The following is a 24,922-nucleotide window of genomic DNA, read 5'->3' as shown; positions in this document are numbered from 1 at the left end:
TCCCCCTCCTCCACACAAAATAACAAACAGAAACAGAGGAGGAACATCAACCCCCAAATCCCCCTCCTCCACACAAAATAACAAACAGAAACAGAGGAGGATCATCAACCCCCAAATCCCCCTCCTCCACACAAAATAACAAACAGAAACAGAGGAGGAACATCAATGCCCAAATCCCCCTCCTCCACACAAAATAACAAACAGAAACAGAGGAGGAACATCAATGCCCAAATCCCCCTCCTCCACACAAAATAACAAACAGAAACAGAGGAGGATCATCAACCCCCAAATCCCCCTCCTCCACACAAAATAACAAACAGAAACAGAGGAGGAACATCAATGCCCAAATCCCCCTCCCCCGCATAAAAAAACTCAAAGAAAGATGGGGTGAAAAATACAGAATATAAAAAACTACACGACTGAGAAAAAGTCCATAGTGTGTAGTTCAAGTCCACATCCATATCCAAACCTTGGTAACACTGTCCGGGCACAGCAGCAAGCCACACAGTCTCCCCTTTCCTGCGGCAGAGAGAGGCCACCAGCAGTCAAAAAACAGGCAGCTGACACTCGCTTTCCGCATTCACCTCGATCTTTCAATCTCCCTTGCCGCTTTAATCGGCAAAATGGAGTCGGACACTGGCTTGCACGCCCTGCAGCCTCCTCGTCATGAGACTCCCTACATCACAGTATTTTACTCTTGTTGCTGATCCTGCTTTCTGAGTCACCTGTTATGCCTCAGTTTTGAACAACTCCATCAGCTTGCTAACTTGTCCCAGTAGGTGCCAAATACTCAGGCTGTTGGTAGTGTGAAACGTATTGAGTGAACACACTAATAAAAATGCTTTCTGCTGTAGGAAGAGCGCCGCTGGTTACAATCTGACAAATCTCTTCGTTGGGTCAGAAGGAACGCTGGGAATAATCACCAAGGCGATTCTGCGTCTCCATGGAATGCCGGAAAGCATTCTATCTGCAGTCTGTACGTTCCCAACAGTGCAAGCAGCTGTGGATTGCACGGTGCAAATACTGCAGTATGGCATCCCTATAGCACGGATAGGTAAGGCAATCCTTTCATATACTGTGCTAAACAGATGTCTGGGAAATGGAGGAGATGCTGGTGAGGGCAGCGTCAGTGGTGGAGCCTCTGAAAAAAGAAGACATCTCTGATAACCTGGAAAGGAAAGCCTCATTGTAGGAACTGATGAGGCAGAGATGAAACTGAGAAATTTTTACATGAGACAGTGTGGGAAGGGTCAAGATAACCGTGGGAATTGGCAGGTTTATAAAAAATGTTGGTAGACAGTTTGTCTCCAGAGGGGGAGACAGAGAAATCGACCAGGGTGAACGTTGGAAGCAAAGCTGATGAAATGTTGAGCTCAGCGTGAAGCAGCAATGTGCGCGGGAAGAGTTAGGGAGCAATATTAGTGAACGACTGGAACATGGACTGTTCTATGTAGCCAATGAAGAGGCAGGCAGAGCTAGGGCCATGGCTACCCCTCGAGTCTGGAGAAACTGGGAGGAGCGAGGAGCAGTTTTGCCTGATGGAGGAGGGTGGTGGTGGAGGGGAACTGATTGAGAAAGAAGCGGAGAGTTTCAAGGGGATAGAGGTGTATAGGCAGGGTGAAAGTGAGGTGGGTCAGGGCCAAGGAACTGAAAGTTGTTGAGGGGATGTGAAATGTAGGTGGGAAGGGACTGAACGAAGGGGGAGAGAATGGAGTCGGGGAATGAAGACCTGAGTTCAGTGAGAGCATACGGGCAGTGGGAGAGTCATCCCTCTTGCGCTTCTTCATCTGGTCACTCAACCCTGCCACTTTGATCCGGTCCACGCCTTCGTTAACCAACACTTGCCTTTATTGAATCTTGCTCCTCCTTACACAAGTCATCAGGTTTGTGGGGGTGTGGCCAGGGTTAATCGGGGTGCACTTGGGGTTAGTGGGGGTGTGTGCCCCCCTTGGACTTTAGGATTAGGTTTGAGGGTAGGGCTGGTGGATGTTTATGTGGGGCTGGGAGAGATGAGGCTGTGGAGTTTATTGTGTTGAGGGATGTGGGTTCTGGTGGATAGGGCAGTGGCTTGTGGGGTGTGGGGAGCGGGCACGGACAATGGGCCTACCAGGGTACTCAGGTTTGTGGATCTGAGGTAGGAACGAGTAGTGTGGGATAAGGGAACTGAGTTTGGTGGCAGTAGATGGGAGTTTTCTAGAGTTGAAAAAGTTAGAGATGGTGTGGAGACAATTTTCTGATGGTCTGGAGTGGGATAAGAAGAGGTATCTGTGAGTTGCCGTCTGGCCCCAGCAAAGGTAGCAGGGTCAGTCCGCCATGCTACAACAGCACCCACTTTGCAAGTTTGGTGTTAAGGTTGGGATTGGTGCAGAGAGAGTGGAGGGCAGTGCATTCAGAGGGGATAAGTTTTGAGGAGTGCCAGAGTTGAGCTGGTTGATGTCTCGACAGCAATTTTAAGGTGATTGGAGCAAAGTATGGGGTGGCGGTGGGGTGGGAGGGTGTATGTCAGAGGCATATTCTTTACACAGAGAGTGGTGGGTGCAAAGAGTGCCCAGTCAGGGATGGTGGTAGAGGCAGGTATGTTAGAGGCATTTAAAAAACTCTTAGATAGGGACATGAATGATAGTAAAGTGGCGAGTTATGTTGGAGGGAAAGTTTAGATTGCTCTTTGATTAGATTAAAAGGTAGACACAACTTTGGTAGGCTTAAGGGTCTGCCTGTGTGTCCATGACGCGAGTACAAAATGCTGCTGCTGCCTTGTCCTCCTCCCTCTGTTGTGACCAGATCGGTCTGTGGAGATGGGTTTTGTTCAGCACCTGACAGGTTTGCTGGAAAAGGTCAGGGCTGGCTCCTAGCCCCATGTGATGATGACAGGACAGACAGATCTGTCAGGTTTGGCATCTCTGCATGGCACAAGACGAATTGTTCCCTTCTGCCCATTCAGTATTTAATGTTAAAGTGTGAGAGTGAGATCAGGTAGAGGACAAGGGCCAGTGTGGTCAGGTTGGACACGGGCGGGCAGGATGAGTATTCGGGGGGGGGGGGGGGGGTGTTATATCAGGTGGATATGACGGATTGTGTACAAGTGGGGGGGTGGTTCATAGTACATTTATTTCAAATAAGCATACCATATACAACCTTGAGATTCATCCCCTTGCAAGCAGCCACAAAATAAAGAATATACAAAAAAACCACACACAACTACAATTCTCAAACATCCAATGTATGAGAAAACAAACGCTGTGCAAACAATAAAGCTATTAAATTGAATTGAATTCACTTTATTTCTTACATCTTTCACATACAGGAGTAAAAATCTTTACATTACGTCTCCATCTGAATGTGCAATGTGCAAATTACAGTAAGATATACAATGGAACAGTCCATATAGCTTAGAAATACAGTTGTGTCGACATGAGTTAATCAGTCTGATGGCCTTCTGGAAGAAGCTGTCCCAGAGCCTGTTGATCCTGGCTTTTATGCTGCGGTACCGTTTCCTGGATGGTAGCGGCTGGAACAGTTTGTGGTTGGGGTGACTCGGGTGCGAAAGCAAGGGTGACAGGTCAGATACAGGCAGACAGGAGATGCTCAGGTGGGGGATCCTGGCTGACATGGAAAAGTAACCTGAACACAGGTTTGTTCTCCACTCTTGACCTCAATGACTTAATCTTTTTAATCTGGCTTGGTGCTAAGTCAGTTGAACATCAGTCTGATTTTTGCTCTCAGGCCCCGCCGCTTCAATACGGCCTGAAGTCCACTCCAGCTGTGGCTGATGTGGCTGTATCTGCATTCTCAAGAGTCTAGTGTCAAAGTTCAAAGTACATTTATTATCAAAATATGTATAATTATATAACCTTGAGATTCATCTCTTGACACAAAACAATGAAACCCAAAAGAGCCCATTTAAAAAAAAGACAGTCAAACACCCAATGTGTAGAGAAAAAAAAGACAAATTGTGCAAACAATAAAAGTAAGCTAATAGCATTCAGAATTGAAACTGAGTCCACAGACACATAGCCCAGAGCAGGCCACAGCCTCAGTTCAGCCCAGAGCAGGCCACAGCCTCAGTTCAGCCCAGAGCAGGCCACAGCCTCAGTTCAGCCCAGAGCAGGCCACAGCCTCAGTTCAGTGCAGAGCAGGCCACAGCCTCAGTTCAGCCCAGAGCAGGCCACAGCCTCAGTTCAGCCCACAGCCTCAGTTCAGTGCAGAGCAGGCCACAGCCTCAGTTCAGCCCAGAGCTGAATAAAGGTCATGAAGCAGTGAGCAGGATTGGCCTGACCCTTGCCTTTGGTCCTGACACCCTACCTTTTCAATCTGGCCTGGCTTTTAAGCTGTCCAAACATTGGTTCGTTCCTCGCTGTAGGACCCGGGTAGGCCCTGTCGCTTCAATAGGCTCCGGGCCTGGACCACATTTGGGCCCATACCCGAACTTTCCAACTTAGCCTGGCACTTAGATTGATTAAATTGCAAGTCTTTCCATGACTCTGCCTTGCCTCTACTCACTCTAACTCTGGCTCGACCTCTCTTTTTGGGGTATCCTTCAGGATATGCCGAAAATATCAGACGGTCCCAAAGCACAACTCCCAAAGGGAAGTTACAGGCTGCGGACTGCAGTGATCACAGTCCAGAAAAAGTATCTTCCGAGAATATTTATTAGTTTTGTTAGCTACCTGCAAAGTGTCGCCGTATATTGCCAGTGCCATCTTGGGAAGGTGATGGGTGGACGAGTGTGCGTGGGTGTTGTGTTGTGGGTAGATGAGTGCAGGTGACAATTGCTGACAGATATTTAGTGCAGGTGCAGAGTTATTGAAGACATTGGGTTGTAAGCTGCAACTGTGTAAAGGTTGTAATGTTTAAACAGAGCTTAGAACAGTACAGCATAGGAACAGGCCCTTCAGCCCACAACGTTGTGCCAAACAAATCAAATGGCCAATTAATGTCTTCTGCGTACGCAACTATCTAAACATCTATTAAAAGTCCCACTGCTCAAGGCAGCACATTCTAGGCACCCACCACTCTGTGTTAAAAAATCTTGCCCCTCACATCTCTTTTAAAATTACCTCACTCATCCTACATGCATCTCCTCTGGTGTTAGACATTTCAACACTGGGAAAAAGATACTGTCTGTCTACCCCTCTCATTATCTTATAACCCTCTATCAGCTCTCCCCTCAGCCTCCACCACTCCAGAGAAAACAACCCAAGTTTATCCAACCTCTTGTTATAGCATCTGCCCTCCAATCCAGGAGCATACTGGTATACCTCTTCTGTGCCTCGACATCCTTCCTATAATGAGGCAAACAGAACTGTGAGCAATACCCCAGCTGCAGCCTACATCGTTTCATAAAGCTGCAACGTAACTTCCTGACTTTTGAACTCATTGCCTTGACTAATAAAGGCAAGCATGCAGTACGCCTTCATAACCAACCTATCAACCTGTGTAGCCACTTTATTGAAATCTCATTTTAACATCAATTGCACTTTCAGAAAAATTCAATTTAAAATAAATGCACTAAAACTCCATATTCCACTCTATTATTTTTATGACTTCAGTCTGATGTTAATGAATTTTGACTTTTAATTAAATGTAGGTTAATATAATTTCTGTACCAGCTGCTTTACTCACTGGTTTCAATACCAATTTTCCGTTTAAGTAAAATGTAACTAATTTTAAACTTACCATGTCTTGTCCTTCAGAGTTCCTGGACGATGTGATGATGGACATGTGTAACAAGCACAGCAACCTGAATTACGCAGTATCTTCAACATTATTCCTGGAGTTCCATGGCACAGAGAAAAGCTTGGTGGAGCAGATTGAGGCAACAGGTGTGCAGAGTGTGTCTCTGTTCCTTCCCACCCTCACTCCATGCATATGTTCGTGTGTAGTTGGGAGCCCACACCCTGACCTTCCCAGTTTAGCTCCATTTGTCTCATACACATTCATGAAGTTATTTCTGCTCAACAGAAAGGACTGGTCATGGCATCTGAAAACACTCAGTCTTCTACAGACTTATCACAACTTGGATACCTTTCCAAGGCAATCTTTGCCTCAATGTGAACTGCTGTACAATTGTTGCTCATGTTAAAATACAAATCTAAATCCAGAAACATAGAAAATAACAGCAGATATAGGACATAAAGCCCTTTACATCTGCTCATCCATTCAAGTTGATCACCTTCCTCAACACAATATAATCAGGAACCTGGCCTCCGTGGCCTTCTATCTTAAGGATCTAGTCTATGCCCTGTTACTGCGAACCCTTCTTTTGACACCTGGGAAAGATGATCCCTGCATCCAGTCTTTTGGGCCCTGTCAGATTTCTTTACGATTCTATGAGATCCCCTCTAAATATAGGCCTGTGATCTAAAGTCTCCTCTTCCCAAAATTTGGCTGGTGAATGTTTGCTCTACTCCCCTGTGCTACATAGATCCTTTCTGAGGGAAGGAGAGCAAATATCATACAGTATCCCAGGTGGGGCTCAGCAAGAAGTCTTTGGCTGCATTGACGGCAGAGATTGATTGGTTAAGGGTTACGGGGAGAAGGCAGGAGAATGGGGTTGAGCAAAATATCATCCCTGATTGAATGGAGTAGCAATACTTGATGGGCTGATTGGCCTAACTCTAGTCCTAGATCTGAATTATTGCCGCATGTTGTAACAGCTAAGGCCAGGGCAGTTCTTCTCCAATCACTGCAAAGTCCCACTTTTTACAGTTTCCTGTCAACCAGTTTTCAAGCCATCCATGTACTTTAACCCCCATTTCTTGTGCTTCAAAGACCTTCAGAATGCCCAAGTAAACCACATCCATGGTCAAAAAACCCTCATGGGTTTGCCAAACACTACCTAGTTATTTGCATAAATCCACACCAATTTTGTCTAATTCTATTAATATTTTCCAAGTGTCCTCTTCCTGCATCACATGAAACAGAACACAGGCCCTTCAACCCATGATGTTGTGCCATGATGACCTTTTAACCGACTCCAAAGTCAGTCTAACCCTTCCCTCTCACATAGCCCTCCATTTTTTTCACCTGCATGCCTATCTAAGAGTCTCTTAAATGTCCTAAATGTAACACTTCTACCAACATCTTGGCAGTGCATTCCACACAGCCACCACTCCCTGTGTAAAAAAAACTACTTCTGACATTTCCCCTATACTGACCTCCAATCACGTGAAAATTATACCTTCTCATCTTAGCCATTAGACTAAATTGACTCAAATTATTCTCTGTTATTGATGTTAGACAAACCCTTTTTTTTGTTTTTCTTATTCTTTCACCTTTTTTTTAAATAATGGGGTTACATTTGCCACCCTCCCATCTGCACAATCTCTTCTATGATCTACAAAATTTTGGGAAGTATGAACCAAGCATCTAGCATTTTCTTGGATACTTCCTTTCATCAGTTGGAATGCAGAATTGTCAGCTTTCAATCTCGATAAATTCTGTAGCACTGTTTTTCTTTTATTTCTCCCTCTAATTAAACAGTTAGACCAAACGAACAGACTTTACCTCACCACACAGAATCTCGTGCCCTCCGTTTCTCAGTGGGATGCATACCGTTTCATATTTGTCTTTGATTGCTTTTCAGCTGAAATAGTGAAGGGCAACAAGGGCTCTGATTACATTTGGGCGAAAAACCAAGAAGCCCGGGATAAACTATGGCATGCACGGCACAACGCATTTTACGCTGTTCGTGCCTTCTGCCCTGGCTCTCTGGTGAGGCAGTTTCATCCTTCCTTTCCACCATTCCAACAAGCTTTTCACACAAGCCAACTGACTGACAAATCTCCTTCACTTTGAAGATTTATTCCACAGATGTGTGTGTTCCACTCTCAAAGCTATCAGAAATCATTGTGGCAACTAAAGACGACTTGATAGAGTCAAAGCTTACAGGTTAGTGATTGCCACAGAAGGACTTATATCACTGGCATTCTAGGGTCTGCTGTCAAATCTTGTTTCAAATGATCAGAATCAGAATTAGGTTTATCAGCATGGATAATATGTCATGAAATCTTGTGGCAGCAATGCCGTGCAATGCATAAAATATATATAACTACATAAATAATGTGAAAACAGAGCAAATGAGTGAGGTGGTGTTCATGGCCTATACAGAAAGTTAATGGCAGAGGGGAAAGAGTTGTTCCTAAATTGTTGAGAGTACCTCGTCAGGATCCTGCACCTTCTGCTGATGAGAAGAGGGCATGTCTTGGATGATGAATGCCACCTTCATGACGGACTGCCTTTTGAGGTTGTCATCGACGGTGGGGAAGGTGCCCATGATGGAGTCTATGACCCTCTGCAGTTTGGTTCATCCTGTACATTGGAACCTTCATACCATGCGGTAATGAAACCAGTTAGAGTGCTCTCCACGCACCTGTGGAAATTTGCCAGAGTCTTTGACGTACCAAGTCTCCTCAAACTTCTAGATAGATACTTTATTCATCCCCAAGGGGAAATTCAACATTTTTCCAGTGTCCCATACACTTATTGTAGCAAAACTAATTACATAAGTATTTAACTCAATATAAATATGATATGCATCTAAAATCACCCTCCCAAAAAGCTTTAATAAATAGCTTTTAAAAAGTTCTTAAATAGTTCTAATGAAGCAGAGTTGCTGGCATGCCTTTGTCATTGCATCAATCTGTTAGGCCTGATGTTCAAGAAATTGTTGCTGCTCACCCTTTCTAAAGCTGACTCCTTGACAAGGACTGGTGTGTGTTTTCTCTACTTCACAGCTGCTGTCACTGGTGTTTAGTATCACTTTGCATCATGATCCACAACAACTCAAAATTTTGCTTCCAGTAGTCAGCCTGTGAAAAAATAGGCTAACCACTTTTGTCGATGGCTACTGATGTGCAGATGAAGGGAAAGTTGCTGATTTTTTCCAAGCATTAGCATTGGATCTGTTAATGGCAAGGATACTGAAATAGCCAGTACAGTCTAACACTTTCGATACAACACTGAGTCATGTCATCTGCAGAGATTCTCTGATGACACAGCAATAGTTGGGTGCATAAAGTGACCATGGGAGGATGAGTAAAAGTCCCTGGTGGAGGACTTTGTCAAATGGTACAAGCTGAATCATCTGCGGCTCAACACGAGTGATGCCAACAGACTCAAAAAACTGATTAGAAAAGCTGTTTTATAAAGGAGTCAAACTGGACATACTGGAGGCTGTGGTAGAACAAAGAACCCTATGGAAAATCCTGCCTATTCTGGACGATGTTTCTCACCCTCTGCAGGCCACCTTGGCTGAACAGAGGAGCACTTTCAGTAATAGACTAAGACAACTGCACTGCTTCAAAGAGCACCATGTGAGGTCATTCCTACCCTCAGCCATTAGTTCTCTAATAAGCCAACCTATAGCCGAGGAAATGATAACCCCTCCTGTTAGACTGTTTGAGGTAACTTTTTTTTTCTTACTCCTCTTCTAAGACTAAGGAATCTCCTATCAATACAACTCTTCTGAGCCACAGCACCAGACTCAGTGCCAGAGACATGGTCACTGTGGCTCCCCCTAGAAGGTTGGCCCATCAACAGTATCTAGAATTATATACTTATTATTGAGGTGAATGGCCACAGGTGTACCCTGCACCTCCTTCTCTGACAGTCAACCAGCTGCCTGTTTCCTGCAGCCCAGGAGACCGCACTGTAGCTTCTGAATTATCACCTCCTCATTCTCCTGTGTGAGTCAAAGGTCATCGAGCTGCAGCTTCAGTTCCTTAATATGTTCTTCGAGGAGCTGCAACGCGGTGTACTTGACACAGATTTGTTTATGAGAGATTGGAGGTCCCCAGGCTTCCCACATCCCACACAGAGTACAAAACATTGCCCCTGGAGCCAATCTCACTAATCTACTATGCCCTCACAGATGAGGAATGGAACAAAAATGGAGTGGGGGAAGAAGGGGGGAGAGGAGGGGGTGAGAGGGGGGAGAGGGAGAGAGAGAGAGAGAGAGAGAGAGAAGACAATGTACCTCACCCAAACCTGATGAGCTAAAGCCACTCGAGACACTGCCACACTCAAAAGAATGGCTGCTCCACTTGTACGTAAATTATTCTTATTGACCCTTTCTAATGAAACCTCCTTGCCGATTGGTGGATCCTCAAATCAGAACAACTGCCGCTAAACTTTGCCTTCAAATCTCAATCTGATTAAAAAGTAGCTCTTTTCACACACCCCTGGTGTAGATTTTCCAACTCAGACTCGGAGATGTCAGAAACAACCGGGAGTGAAAATGAAACAATTTCACTACTTCACCAGTTAGGAACTGTGAAAAATTTGAAGGCACTGATAACCATCTTGAATGTTGCAATTAAAATGAAGATTTAGAGGATGCAATCATTGAAGGCAGTCCATTGTCTACACTAAACATGATGAAGGGTCTTGGCCCGAAATGCCAACTGTTTATTCATTTCCATAGATGCTGACTGGCCTGCTGAGTTCGTCTTGCATTTTGAATGTGTGCATTATCTTCACTAGGGGTCTGTGTTCATTTGTATCAATCAGAAGAGCACGGCAGCAATGAATTCTTCTATCGATAACTAATGCACAGTCCTGACGAAGGGTCTCGGCCCAAAACGTCGACAGTGCTTCTCCCTATAGATGCTGCCTGGCCTGCTGTGTTCCACCAGCATTTTGTGTGCACAGTTTTATAATACTGTATTAGTATTGGTAATGTTCTAATTTGTTTTGTATTTCATTTAAATACATAAATTGTAGTTTGTCTTTTTTTTAAATATACCTTTTTAACTATTTCCATGAAACTTCAGCTAATTGGGGTCAAAATGCACTGGTCCCAATGTGTCCCAATTAACTGGAACCCAATGTATATAACATACAGTCATAAGTTAAAGGGCAGATATGGAATAAAATGTGCATAAATACCAACATGTATGTACAAGGGAAATAACATTGTAAAAAGAGGTTTAAAGTATTTACAATGCAGTACAGTGATGGGGTAATAGATAATGCCAGAAGATGGGAGGTGTCTATCTTAAGTGGTTGATCAGATTAACTGCCTGGGGAAGAACTTTTTATGATGATGTGAAGTTAGTCTTTATTGAGCTTCCCAGAAGGGAGCTTTTGGAAAAGGCAGTTTGCAAAGTGGGTAGTATCTTTTTTCCACTACCCACTTAGTGGAAAATGATTTCTTTTCCTGCTTGCTCCTTTGTCCTGGACACATACAAGTCCTGCAGGAACGGTATACTGCAGCTAATGACTTTTCCTGCTGAGCTGACTGTTTGCTGTAGTTTTTGTATATATGTTGCACTGAACCAGCTGTAATGGTTGATATGAGGATGCTCTCTATGATGGCAGAGCAGAATTGTGCCTATATATAAGAGAGTTCCTGAGACTCATGGTCCTCTGAAAGAGGAAGATAAAAATTCTATCTGAAATGAGTCATTATCATCACATCTCATGTCGTATGACAGAGGCAATCATGACCTCATGACCATGATTGCTCTTGGCAATTTTTTTTCCTACAGAAGTGGTTTCTTCTGGGCAGTGCCTTTACCAGGTGGGTGACCCCATCCATGATCAATACTCTTCAGAGATTGCCTGGTGTCAGTGGTCACATAGCCAGGACTTGAGATAATGCACCAGCCACTCATACAACCATCCACCACCTGCTCCCATGGCTTCACGTGACCCTGATTGGGGGTCTAAGCAGGTGCTACACCCTGCCCAAGGGTGGCCGGCGGGCTAGTGGAGGGGAGGGGCGCCTTAACCTCCTTTGGTAGAGATGCAGCACCAATCCCACCCAACCATTTAAATGGGTAGCCCCTTATTTTTAAACTCTAATTTTTAGCTCTAGATTATCCCACAAGAATCTCTACATATACCATAAGCCCTCAAGATCCTATGTGTCTCAATCAAATTGCTCCCTAAGTTTTCTAAAATCACAGAGGTATGGTACAAGTCTGCCTGTCTGATCTTTCCTCCTAATACAACCCAGCCATTTTAGGTATTGCTTCGGTAAACACTCTCTGAGTTGCTTTCAGCACATTACATAAGGAGACCCAGTACCCCAGGTATTGTCCTATAATCTCCCTACCTGGGTATTCAGTTCCCATAAATATTGAAAGCACCAAGCTTTCTTAGCACTTTCTGGCCTTTGCAAGTCACCCTGGAGTTCTGCAATCTCTCAGGATTTCGGCAACATTCTGCTTTTTATAATTTTTCTCTCAGAATGAACAATTATTGAACAATTATTCCTTTTGCTAATTCTGTGCCCACTCTCTTAACTCATTTATATTTCCTGTAATATCCCTGGGTCCTGTTCACAACTGACTTTACTACCTATTTTTGTTTTGTCCGCAAGTTTAGTAATCACATATTGCCCCCTAATGCTTTTATTCCATGCCATTTATATAAATTCAAATAAATTTATTATGGAGGTATGTATCTGTTATCATATATGCTTTCTCGCAGGCCTTTACAGGGAGAAAGAAATACAATAGAAATTTACAATACATAAACAAAGAATGACAAACAACCAATGTGCAATAGAAGATAAACTGAGCAAATAAATGTAAAACTGAGAACATGAGTTGTAAAGAGGCTGTAGGTTGTAAAATTAGTTCAGTGTAGTGGTCAATGAAGTTATCCACATCGATTTAGGAGCCTGATGGGTGTTGGTTAATAACTATTCCTGAACCTGGTTATGTGGGACTTGAGGCTTCTGCCAAATGATAGGGGCGAGAAGAGGGCAAGTCCCGGATAGTTGGTGTCTTTGATGATGGATACCGCTTTCTTGTGGCAGCACTCCATGTAGATGTACTCAAACTCCCAGCATCCATCGTGTGGTACACCATCCGTTACGTTTTGCCAACCAGTACAAGACCCATCCACACCTACTCCCTATTCTGAGGATCACCTAGAGGGGTAGACACACTAACACTAGCTTGCTAACGTGAACAGCATCTCCACCACAATAAAGCAACAACTCCAATGGATGAGCCATGTCATTCAGATGCCTAACTCTTGTCTTCCCAAACAGATACTTTACCTCTAGTTGAAGAAAGGACATTGAGCCCCTGGTAGGCAAAGGAAATGCTTCAAAAATAATATCAAAATTAGCCTGAAGAAATTCAACTTTGCATCTAAAAATTTGGAAGATATTGTACTCAATAGATGCAGGGAATAAATATATGTAAAAAAGGGAGCTGTACAACATGAGATTGACCTCCACAGAGAACAAGTGGCAGCTGTGAAAGGAGAGAATGGAAGACCCAACCACTAAACTCAGCAACATTCACCATCAGAATAGTTGGATCATGAGAACCCCGAATAGATAACCCCCTAGGTCAGTGAACATCTTAATCAACGAGTGATCATGCTACTACTACTCTTCAGTCCACTTCCTAGCCAATCTTCAATCATATCAGGACACTGACTCTCTTTCACTCACTTCTACTCCTGGTCATAGACTCTGCTGAGGCCAAACCAGCAGCTAACATCCACACCAGCAGAGGGCAATCCTTCACTACACATCGGTCTGCTGACAACACGGCAGCTGAGAAAGATTGTGGGGTAGGTGGGAGAAAGGTTAAGGGGTAGGAAAAGAGGAAGCAGGGGGGTGAGGAGAGAGGAAGAGGTGGTCAGGAAACTGGGTTTGGTGAAGGAGCAGGGTTAAGGAATAGGGAAGGGCTCTAAGACAAGGGGTAAGAGAGCAGTGGGTGGAATAAAGGAAAGAGTGGGTCGTTGGGTGAGAGGTAGAGAAGAGACAGGAAGCAAGTGAGGACAGGAGAAGATGAGGAAGAGTTTGATGGTGTGCGGCAAAGAGAGGTGGACTAAGAAAAAGGAAGATAAACCCAGGAAATGTTTCCCCCTGAAAATCAATTGAAGTTCTCAGGCTGAAAAAAAGAGTTTGTTAGTGATATAGACAAAAGGTAAGGTAATGATCTGAGGTGCAGAATGGCCAAGACCTTAGTCAAAATAGGAATAGGATTGAGGAAGAGAACCTTCTGTTTACTGTATATGAACAAAGAGGAAAATGAAACATTGTCTTTTGAGAAAATGGTCAATGTCAATGAGCATTACTAGAATCTCAGTAAGCTGGTTAAACATTGTTAGGGCTTTAATTTGTTCTTATTTTTTCTCTATCTTTTCATTCTACATGATGCAAAATAACTAATAGACTGTCTGGTTCTAACTTAAGGATCTATAGTAGGCCACATAGGAGATGGCAACTTCCACTGCTTGCTGTCGATAGACCCAGAGGACAAGGATGAGAAGAGAAGGATGAAAGAGTTTGTTGACAGATTGGGCAGGTACAGTAACAATCTTTTAACTTAGAACATATACATCAAAGGATGAACAAGGTCATTGAAAACTCAGGAGACACATGCCCCAAAAACATTTCAAGCTCACTGGCCTGAGAATTAATCTTGTTGCTTCCCTTCCCCGATGACAACCCATTTGAAATACAGCTTCTAGTTCGAAGTAAATTTATTATCAAAGTACATATATGTCACCACATACAACCCTGGGAGTCATTTTCTTACAGGCATACTCAATAAATCCATAATAGATTAACAACCATAATAGAATCAATGAAAGAACCGCACCAAATTGGGCATTCAACCAGTGTGCAAGACAACAAACTACGCAAATACAAAAAGAAAGAATTAGTAATAATAATAATAATTAAGCAATAAATATCAAGAACACGTGATGAAGAGTGCTTGAAAGTGAGTCCATGGGTTGCGGGAACACTTCAATGATGGGGCAAGTGAAGATGCATGAAGTTACCCATTTGGTTCAAGAGTCTGATGGTTGAGGGGTAATAACTGTTTCCAAACCTGTTTGCATGAATCTTGAGGCTCCTGGGCAGCAGTGAGAAAAGAACATTTCCTGGTTGGTGGGGGTCCCAGAAATTGGATGCTACTTTCCTACGACAATGCTTCACATAGATGTGTTCAATGGTGAGGAGGGCTTTACCCATGATGGATTGGGCAGTATGCACTACTTCTATATGATTTTCCGTTCAAAGGCATTGATGTTTCCATACCTGGCCATGATGCAGCCTGTCAATATACTCTCCACCACATACATATAAAAGTTTATCAAAGTTTTAGATGTCATGCTTTCTTTGTAATTGCACTTATATGCTGGGCCCAAGACAGGCTGTCCAAAATGATAACACCAATGTTGCTGACCTTCTTCACCTCTGATCCCCTGGCGGGGACTGGCTCTTAGACCTCTTGTTTCCTCCTCTTGAAGTTGATAATCAGGACCTTGCTGGTCTTGCTGACATTGAGTAAGAGGTTATTGCTGTGGCACCACTCAGCAGATTTTCAATGTCCCTCCAGTATGCTGATTCATCTCCACTTTTGATTCGGCCTATGACAATGGTGTCATCAGCAAACTTGAATATGGGATTGGAGCTGTACTTAGCCCCACAGTCATAAGTGTGAGTACGTAGAACAGGGGGCTAAGTACACAGCTTTGTGGTGCACTTGTGCTGCTGGAGATTGTGGAGGAGATGTTGTTAATCTGAACTGACTGGGATCTGCAAGTGAGGAAATTGAGCATCCAACTACACAAAGAGGCACTGAGGCCAAGGTCTTGAAGACTATTGATTAGTTCTGAGGGGATGATGGTATTGAATGCTGAACTGTAGTCATTAAAGAGCATGGTGAACAGATTATCCAGGTTTGAGTGAAGAGCTACTGAGATGGCATCTGCTGTAGACATGCTGCTCTGGTAGGCAAATTGGAGCGGATCCAAGTCACTTCTCAAGCAGGAGTTAATATGTTTGATCACCAACCTTTCGGAACACTTTATTACTGAGTATGGACGTTAATCATTAAGGCAGGTTGCCATGTTCTCCTTAGGTACTGGTGTGAGTGGTCTGCTTGAAGCAAGTACCTCAGACAGCTGAAGTGGTAGGTTAAATATCTCAGTGAACACTCCAGCCAGGTGATCAGCACAGATCTTTAGTACTTCCCCAGATACCCCATTTGGGTTGGATGCTTTTTGTGGGTTCCCCCTTCTGAAGACTTCACACTTTGGTTTCTGAGACTGAAATCACAGGTTCATCAAGAGCTATGGGAGTTTGGGATGATTCTGATGGTCAAAGTGGCATTGAGCTCATCTGGAAGCAAAGCACTGCTGTCAACTATGTCGCTTGATTTTACTTTGCAAGAGGTGATAGCGTTCAAGCCCTGTCGAACATCCTTCATTGATTCAATTTTAGTCCAGAATTGCCACTTCGCCCATGAAATGGCTTTCTGTAGCTGGACCTCTTGACACTCTCTTGGTCACCAGACTTGAATGCTTCTGACCTGGCCTTCAGCAGACTCTGAATAATTTTGTGGGGACATATTTGACTTAAACTGTTCGAATAAAGTTAACACAAGTCTCTGACAACATATGTGTATAATGCAGTAAAATATTCTGGGTGTTCCACCAAGAAGTATTACACAAGTGACAGTAAGCTTGGTCAGAGAGAAAAGCGGAGTAGTTGGGATTTCAAGGATTAGTAGCCTAAGGCATGACTACTAATGGTGGAGAGTGGAAAAGTTGGCAGAGGAACACTGAGACTTTGGAGGTCAATGAAACTCTGATCTCACAATTCATCCATGTTCAGCTCTGACTTCTGGTGCAGTGGGTGTTAAGTTGTGACTGTGTGGGTTTGGTCCATGTGCTTCAGCATTCTCCCACAGCCCAGAGAGATGCTGATTGGCAGTTCATTTGCTACTGTAAGTTTTGCTTAGTGTGATTGTCGGAGGGTGGGGATTGATGGGCAAGTGAGAGAGAATAGATTACAGGAAAATGGATGAGGGAATGGTCTGATGGTACCTCCCTGGCAGCCAGAATCAGAATCACTGACAAATATTGTGAAATTTGTTGTTTTGCAGCAGCATTACAGTGCAATACATTATAAATTACTAAAAGTTACAGTAACAAATATATAAAAAATAAATAATAGCGCAAAAAGACTGCATCAAGCATTGACTGGATGGGCTGAATGCTCTCCTATGTTACGAACATGTTTGTGTCTTTTCTGTTCAGTACAAACTTTAGTACGTCAAGCTCAAAGAATGATCTGGTTAGAATTCTGTATATACAGTGCCTTGAAAAGGTATTCAGCCCCCATAACTGTTTACATATTTTACTATCATTTTCTGAATTTAAAATATATTCAAGATGGATTTTATGAGCTAATCTACAAAGCATTGCAACACACACAAAATGCTGCAGGAACTTTGGCAGGCCAGGTAGCATCTATGGGAAAGAGTACAGTCAACGTTTCGTGCCGAAACCCTTCATCAGGACTGGAGAGAAAAAAAGATGAGGAGTCAGAGTTGGAAATTGGGGGAAGGGGAGGAAAAAACACAAGGTGATAGATGAATGGGAGGGGGGAGGGTGACGTGAAGACCTGTAAAATTGATTGGTGAAAGAGATACAGGGTTGGAAAAGGAGGAACTCTAATAGCAGAGGACAGTAGGCCATGGAAGAAAGAAAGTTGGGGAGGAGCACCAGAGGGAGGCAGTGGGCAGGCAAGGTGAGAAAGGAAAAACAGGATGGTGAATGGAGAAGGGGGGGTATTACTAGAAGTTTGAGAAATCAATGTTCATCCCATTAGGTTGGAGGCTACCCAAATACAAGTTGCTGCTCCTCCAAATTGAGTGTGGCCTCATTGCAACAGTACAGGAGTCCATGGATTGATGTATCAGAATGCAAATGGGAAGTAGAAGTAAATGGGTGGCCACTGGGAGATCCCGCTTTTTCTGGTGGATGGGGCGTACGTGCTCGGCGAAGCAGTCTCCCTATCCAAGTTGAGTCTCACTGATATGCAGGAGGCCACACTGGGAGCGCCGGGCTCAATACATGACCCCAACAGACTCACAGATGAAGTGTCACCTCACCTGGAAGGACTGTCTGGGGCCCTGAATGGTAGTGAGGGAGGAGGTGTAGGGGCAGGTGTAGCACTTGTTCCGCTTGCAAGGATAGGTGCCAGGAGGGAGAATGGACGAGGGTGTCGTGTAGGGAGTGATCTTCAAAACATCGTGCTAAATCAAAAGACAAATTACAAAATCTGTCAACAACTTACTAAAAATTACAAACCAAAACTGTGAGGCTAAAAAGGTATTCATTCGCTTCGTAATTACTACTCCAACTTTCTCCAAATACAGCACATTACCTTAGGAACTCACCCACTTCATTGATGTGGAAAATTGAATGATCACCTGTTTTCCACGAATTCATAGAATAAACACCGCCTCTCTCTGTAAGGGCCCAACCATATGGTAGATTTCCAACAGACCAAACCAAATGAAAACAAAAAAGCATTCAAAGGACAAGTCAGGGAAATGATAATAAAGAAGCACGTATCTGAGGAAGGGTAGACGCCATCTCAAAGGCACTGGACATACCTCAGAGCTCAGTGCAGTCTATCGTGAAAAAGTGCAAAAAATATGAAACCACCACCAAACTGCATAGTCAGGCCACCCTTCTAAACTTGGTCGCTGGAGAAGAATGGCACTTGTAAGAGAGGCTCCTGTGATGCAACAGTCACCCTGAGTGAGCTGCAGAAGTCAGCGGCTGCAGCTGGAGATGAAGTTCATGGCTTCACAATCTCTTGCACAAGAAAGGCATTTATGCAAGAGTGGCAAGGAGAAGGCCCTGGCTAAAAAAAAAAGGAACATCTTTCCCCATAAAGATTTTGTAAAGCATCACTTAGAAGATACTTAATAACGTGGAAGCAGGTCTTGTGGTCAGATTAGAATAAAGTGGGACTTTTTGGCCTCAACACTAAACGATACGTGTGGTGTAAATCTAATACTGCGCCTCAACCAGGTAACACCATTCCTACTGAAAAGTATGGTGGATGTAGCATTATGCTTTAGGGATGCTTTTCAGCAGCAGGGACGGGAACTCTGGGAAGGTGAATGCTGCTGAATAAAGAGAGATCCTGGGTAAAAGCCTGTTAGCCTCTGCCAGAAAGCTTAAACTGGGGAGGAAGTTCCTCTTTCAGCAGGCAAGTGACCCAAAACACACTGCCAGAGCAACCGTGCAGTGGCTTCAGTTGAAGGAAATCGGTGTCCTTGAGTGGCCTAGTCAGTCATGATCTTCAACTGATTGAATATCTCTGGCAAGACCTTAAGATTGCTGTCCACTGCTACTCCCCATCTAACCTGGCACAGCTTGAGCAATTTTACAAGAAGGAACGGGCAAATCTTGCTCCACCATGATGTGCAAAGCTAATAATGGTTTAACTAAGGACTGAGCAAAGGGGAATGAATACTTTTGAATTGCTGACAATTTCATGTTTAAAACTTCTAGTTTTCCATGTTTTACATTTTTCTCTGTTTTTGGAATCTACTATGGGGAAAAAAAGAGCATGTGATTCACAAATAAAAAATCTCAGATAAATTGATCAAAATCCCTGGTTGTAATCTTAATTTATGTGAACAAAGGCTGGAGCTGAATACTTCTACAAGGCACAGTATTTGTGGTATTGCTTATATTCTATTCATTTAGTCATATAAGCCTACACACACTTCAATTTGATTGATGTTTCAGAGATTTCACATTTAGCATGGACTCCAACATTCCCAGAACTCAATTGAACTTTCCCCTTTACTAGCTAGCTTACATCTACTGAGATTACATAATGCTTGTTGTGTCCTGCTTCTGCATCTTAACAACCAAGTTTCATGTGCTTCAAACGTTGGGCCATTTATAGATCTTATCTTGCTCTTCCTCAGTCTGCCGACCTTGTGTTTTCACTCTTAATCCTCCGATCGATACCTATGAATTTTGATTTTCACCACTTTAAAAGCCTTCTTTGAAACCTGTATTGATCCTGTAATTAGTGATCTTTCTTGGATTAGCTTTGTTAACATAGAGCTTATTATGATAGCAACAGGTCCTCATGAAAAGGGAAGGAGATGCATTTAGATTCTCTGGAGCTGCTTCCGAACTGCCATCTGATTTCTGAAAGGACATTGAACCCATGAACACTACCTCATTTCTTTTTTATTTCTATTTTTGCATGAATTTAATTTAACTATTTAATATATATTTACTGTATTTCAGTTTTTCTCTATTATTATGCACTGCATTGTACTGCTGCCGCAAAGCCTCCAACTTTCCCGACATATCCCAGTGATCCTGATCCCGATTCCGATTCTGGTGAAATAAACTCAGTGGACACTTTATGAGGTACACCTGTACGTTAATGAAAATATCTGATCAGCCTATCATGCGGCAGCAACTCAATGCATTAAAAACATGCAGATATGGACAAGAGATTCTGTTCAGACTAAATATTATAATGCGGAAGAAATTTCAAATAGTGAGTGACTTTAACCGTGGAATAATTGTTGGTGCCAGACAAGGTAGTTTGAGTATCTCAGAAACTGCTGATCTCCTGGGATTTTCATGCACAACAGTCTCTGGAGTTTACAGGGAATGGTGTGTGAAAAACATAGATCCAGTGAGCCTGGTGGTGAAAATGCCTTGTTAATTAAAGAGGATAGAAGAGAATGGTTCAAGCTGATAGGAAGGCAACAGCAACTCAAGTAACTATGCATTATAAGAGTATTGTGCAGAAGAGTACATCTGAATGTACAACATGAAGGACTTTGAAGTGGATGGCTACAACAGCAGCAGATCACGAACATACACTCATTTGCCATTTTATTAGGTACAGGACCACTGAGTGTATATTGAGATGGAAATTGTACACAATAAGACACGTGGAACTAGAAGGTTGAGGGTCCAAAGAACCAGGGGCTCAAATCAAGAGGAATGCACGTGGTATCGTACACTCTTGCACATCAGCAACATGAATACATTCGACCAAATTAAACTGAACAGTCCTGCATCATAACAACAACTCGCTAAACAGTGTCTCCAACAACAAATGTTGCTCCAATGAATGGGATTAAATCAGGTCACCTGGGAGTAACAAGTCAGGCCCAGGAATAAGATTCTACATTCCCCAAAGATTGTTGCAAATATCAGAGCAGTTAGGGTCATTTTCCCAGTGACAGCAGAAAGACTCACCTTGAGACAGCAGGGCCACTGGAGAAGGTCCCATGAGTGAAGTTGCAGATGGGCTGTGGATCACTGCACGATCAGCAACCTGCAGCCTTCAGACTGGTGCTGAAGTCTGTTTCTTCAGCCAGAGCCAGTGCCGTTTCTTCTGTGTCTATCTGTCCTCGAGGGTTGCAGCAATACCTCAGACGTAGAGTTAAGAGTCATAAAGCATGGAAACATATCCTTGTGCTTAACAAGCCGATCCAACCAGCAGGTATCCATCTACACTAATCCTACGCCATTGCCACTTACTCATTCTACCACTCAATGACATAATAGGGCAAGTTACAAATGATGATTAACCTCACAACCCATATGTCTTTATTGGGAAGGAAACTGGAGCACAGAACACTACAACATGTTATGGACACATCAGCCCACTGTGTTGTACCAACCAGTGTAAACATACTCCATGACCAATAAAACCCTTTTCTCCTGCACAGCTCTTAGCCCTCTATTTCCTTTACATCCGCGTGCTTATATACATCTCTTAAATGTCCCTAATGTATTACCTTCTACCACCACTCATAGCAGTGCATTCCGGGCACTTACCATTATCTGTGTAAAAAGGCCTTTTTCCTTTTCACTCCTCACCTTAAACAGATGAATAAAGATTAGCTTTATTTGTCACATCTAAATCAAAACATACAATTAAATGCATTGTTGATGTCAAATCAGATCTGTGAGGATTGTTTTGAACAGCTTACAAGCATGGTCACATTTCTGGTGCCAACGTAGCACGCTCACTCCATACTAACCCTAACCCGGATATCTTTGGACTGTGGGAGGAAACTGAAACACTTGGAGGAAACCTATGTACTCACAGGGAGAGTGTACAAACTGCTCATCGACAGTGGTGTGCTAAGTGGTATTGGCTGTTGGCACCCTGGGAAAAATGCACCAACTCCATCAACTCTATCTATGGCAAAGCATAGCTCTCAGAGAAACAAGAGGTACACAGAAAAAACCCACATTGTCACAGGGGAATGTGCAGACTCTACAAGGACATTGGGCTGGGGTCACAATCAGCCCAGGTCGCAGCCATCATAGCTGCACCCTTAATATCACTGTACCCAGACACCGAGTAAGAATTAGTGAGGGAATCATCCATTTTAGTGCTGACCTTCACTTTAATCAAAGATGGTAAATGTTGTGTATTTAATATTTCAGTAATATTTGAGTAATTTTGTATATATTTTGTTTGATTAAGCATTCTTGTTCACTTAAATATTTCATTATGGATTATGTATGTGTCTCGCTTAAGCATGAAGTTAGACTCATATTTCAGACTCCCATGTCTTAATTTGAATTAGTTTAATGTTTGGAAGTTACATTGGTGACAAGGTTTTTTTGAAACGAACCCAAGGTGGCTTCTCACCCGTTGAAGCGAAGCATTTGAACTGAAAAACAATGCAAGGGACAGTGAGCAGAACCGCAGCCCAGTACGTGCAGACTGTCAAGTTAAAAAAAATGCAGCACAGCAAATGTTCTTTGGAAGGGAAAACATGACTGAGTTTTTAACAAAAAGTGTTCGAAAATGGAAGAATTCACTGGTTCATAAAGAGTATGGATGATAATAATCATTAAAAATGATCAGAAATGGCTGGCTACATTGGAATGATCGTTGTGTTTGGTTGCACAAGAAATAGCTGTCTCATATATACTGAGCTAATTGTACAGTGTTTTGAAGCAAATGAAATGGCTAATGCGAAATGATTACCAATTTTGCTGAGTGCATTGAGTTTAAAGACAAACAGTTTGCTTCGAAGTTTGACTGCTCCAACGAAAGCAGCAGAAATGAGCCTTGCTGTTATTGTGAAAGTAATGCGGGAACACTTAAAACCAAAGCCATTGTTGATTGCAGAACACCTTAGGTTTCATAAGTGGAATCAAAATGAAAGGGAGTCCATTCCAGCAATTTACAATGTGAAAACTAACAATATACAAGTAATATGTCTTACAGCAGAAATGAATGGCGATTAATTAAAATAGAATTTGACACTGGCTTGGTCATTCCACAAAATAAGTTTGAAAGGCATTTCAAAGATACTGAACTGAAGCCTGCAGATATCCAACTAAGAACTTATCCTGAAGAAAGTGGGATGCAGAGAGGGAAAAGCCGAGAAGAGAAGAAAGATTTCCAAAGCCACAGTCTCAGAGTTAGCTCCTACAATCACCATGGAGGAGATCCCAGAATGAGATTGTTTCACAGCTACAAGTTTCACCTGTCAAGCAGAGGGATCCCCTGGTCAGGAAAGCCATTATCACTCAAGAGTAAGAAAGCCTCCACAGCAATTAAATATTTTGGTCTGAATGGGACAATTTAAAATTTACTGTGCTGTGGATGTCTGTAGATAGCAGTTGTATTATATCATATACTGTGTATATAGTTGAGGTGCATTCTACATTGAATTGGAGTTTTTGGCTAAGCAGGGAGGAGTGTTGTGCATTTAATATTTCAGTAATAATTGAATAATATATACGTATTGTTTGATTAAGCATTCTTGTTCGCTTAAATAATTCATTATGGATTATATGTATAAAGATGTGAATCACCCAAGTTATCATGTTACCACGTGATATGCATGCACCTCACTTAAAGTAAACATGAAGTTAGACTCACATTTTGGACTCCCATGTTTTCCATTGAATTAGTTTAATGTTCTGAAGTTAGAAAGCATAACAGTAAAGGATAAGCGGGCTGATTTGGTCTTTTTTCCCTCCTTCCACAGGAGAGCCCTGGCTTTGCATGGCACCTGTACTGGAGAACACGGTATAGGCCTGGGTAAACAGCAACTCCTTACAGAAGAAATTGGTGCTGTTGGTATGCAGGTGATGAGAGAAATTAAGGCAGTGTTGGATCCAAAACACATTATGAATCCTGGCAAAATCCTACAGAGCATTTGAGAGGGAATTCCTTCTCACTGCAAGTACTCTGCTTCCTAATACTCATAGTTAGAATGTTATCAGGATCCTACACAAATTATAGATAAAGTTCCTCCAGTTTATGCTTGAATAATGTATCAGCTGATTTGATGAGAGATGAAACATTGCTTTCAGATTGTTAGCTTGCTGGATATAAGGCATGAACTACGATTAAAATTACAGCTAAATCATAAAAGAGTATGTCTGATCAAATTATGCTAAGACGTCCTAAATAAATTAGTGTTCTGAAAAAGAAAATATGCATGTTTTTATTGCCAAATGCAATTTTCCTTTTTAGTTTACTATTTCCAACAACTTGGGAGATGTTGTTCACTAATTATTTTGCTGCATCTGATAAAGAAGATAAATGCTATTTCTTTGTTGAAAATTCAGCTGTAAAATAGAAAATGGTATTTCCCACCATGATTCAAACATTCTTGATGGAGATGGTTACTTATTGGCTGAAATGATATTCTCTCTCCTTCCCGTTTCGCCTCCTTTCTTGTGACCTCCAGCCCAATCTCCCTTCTACTGTTGCATTTAAAGCCTTGTTCTAAAAGGCATACATGGTATTTTAATCTTTAGTGGAAGACACATAAACGCAAGTCGCACAGCAAAATGGCGGGAAAGTTGTGTTTGTCTTCGGATGGACTGCAATGTTGGTCTCTGGTTCAAATGATCGAGAGATTTGCTTCTGCCTGGAGAACCACATGAGGCAATGGGCACATGGTTTCTAAAAATCTCCAAGGATCACAAAGCACAACAAAATCTGTAGTTGCTGGAAATCAAAAGCAACACACACAAAATTCTGGAGGAACTCAGCAGGCTAGACAGCATCAATGGAAAAGAGTTAAAGTTGACATTTCGGGCTTTCGTCAGGATGAAGTGTCTCAGCCCAAAATGTCAGTGTTCACCCTTTTCCATAAATGCTGCCTGGCCT

At 42.7% G+C, this 24,922-nt stretch overlaps 1 protein-coding gene across 4 annotated transcripts in view; it reads left to right on the top strand.

Moving 5' to 3' along the window:
* Window positions 1-24,297, top strand: part of ldhd (lactate dehydrogenase D) — a 48,442-nt gene extending 24,145 nt beyond the window's left edge. For 2 of the 4 annotated variants that reach the window (XM_059992653.1, XM_059992650.1), the window contains 6 exons: window positions 855-1,054; window positions 5,694-5,822; window positions 7,586-7,713; window positions 7,800-7,890; window positions 14,165-14,276; window positions 23,790-24,297. In XM_059992653.1, the coding sequence (XP_059848636.1) occupies window positions 855-1,054; window positions 5,694-5,822; window positions 7,586-7,713; window positions 7,800-7,890; window positions 14,165-14,276; window positions 23,790-23,964 (835 nt within the window). In that variant the 3' untranslated portion in view covers window positions 23,965-24,297. The remainder of the gene's footprint in view (window positions 1-854; window positions 1,055-5,693; window positions 5,823-7,585; window positions 7,714-7,799; window positions 7,891-14,164; window positions 14,277-23,789) is intronic. The other 2 variants (XM_059992652.1, XM_059992651.1) reach the window with 2 other exon arrangements.
* The last annotated feature ends 625 nt before the right edge of the window (window positions 24,298-24,922 follow it).

Source organism: Hypanus sabinus, chromosome 17 (genome assembly GCF_030144855.1).
Source record: "Hypanus sabinus isolate sHypSab1 chromosome 17, sHypSab1.hap1, whole genome shotgun sequence".
Lineage (NCBI taxonomy): Eukaryota > Metazoa > Chordata > Chondrichthyes > Myliobatiformes > Dasyatidae > Hypanus > Hypanus sabinus.
The sequence above is the reverse complement of the archived record's forward strand: the minus strand, read 5'-3'. Positions and strand labels throughout refer to the sequence as shown.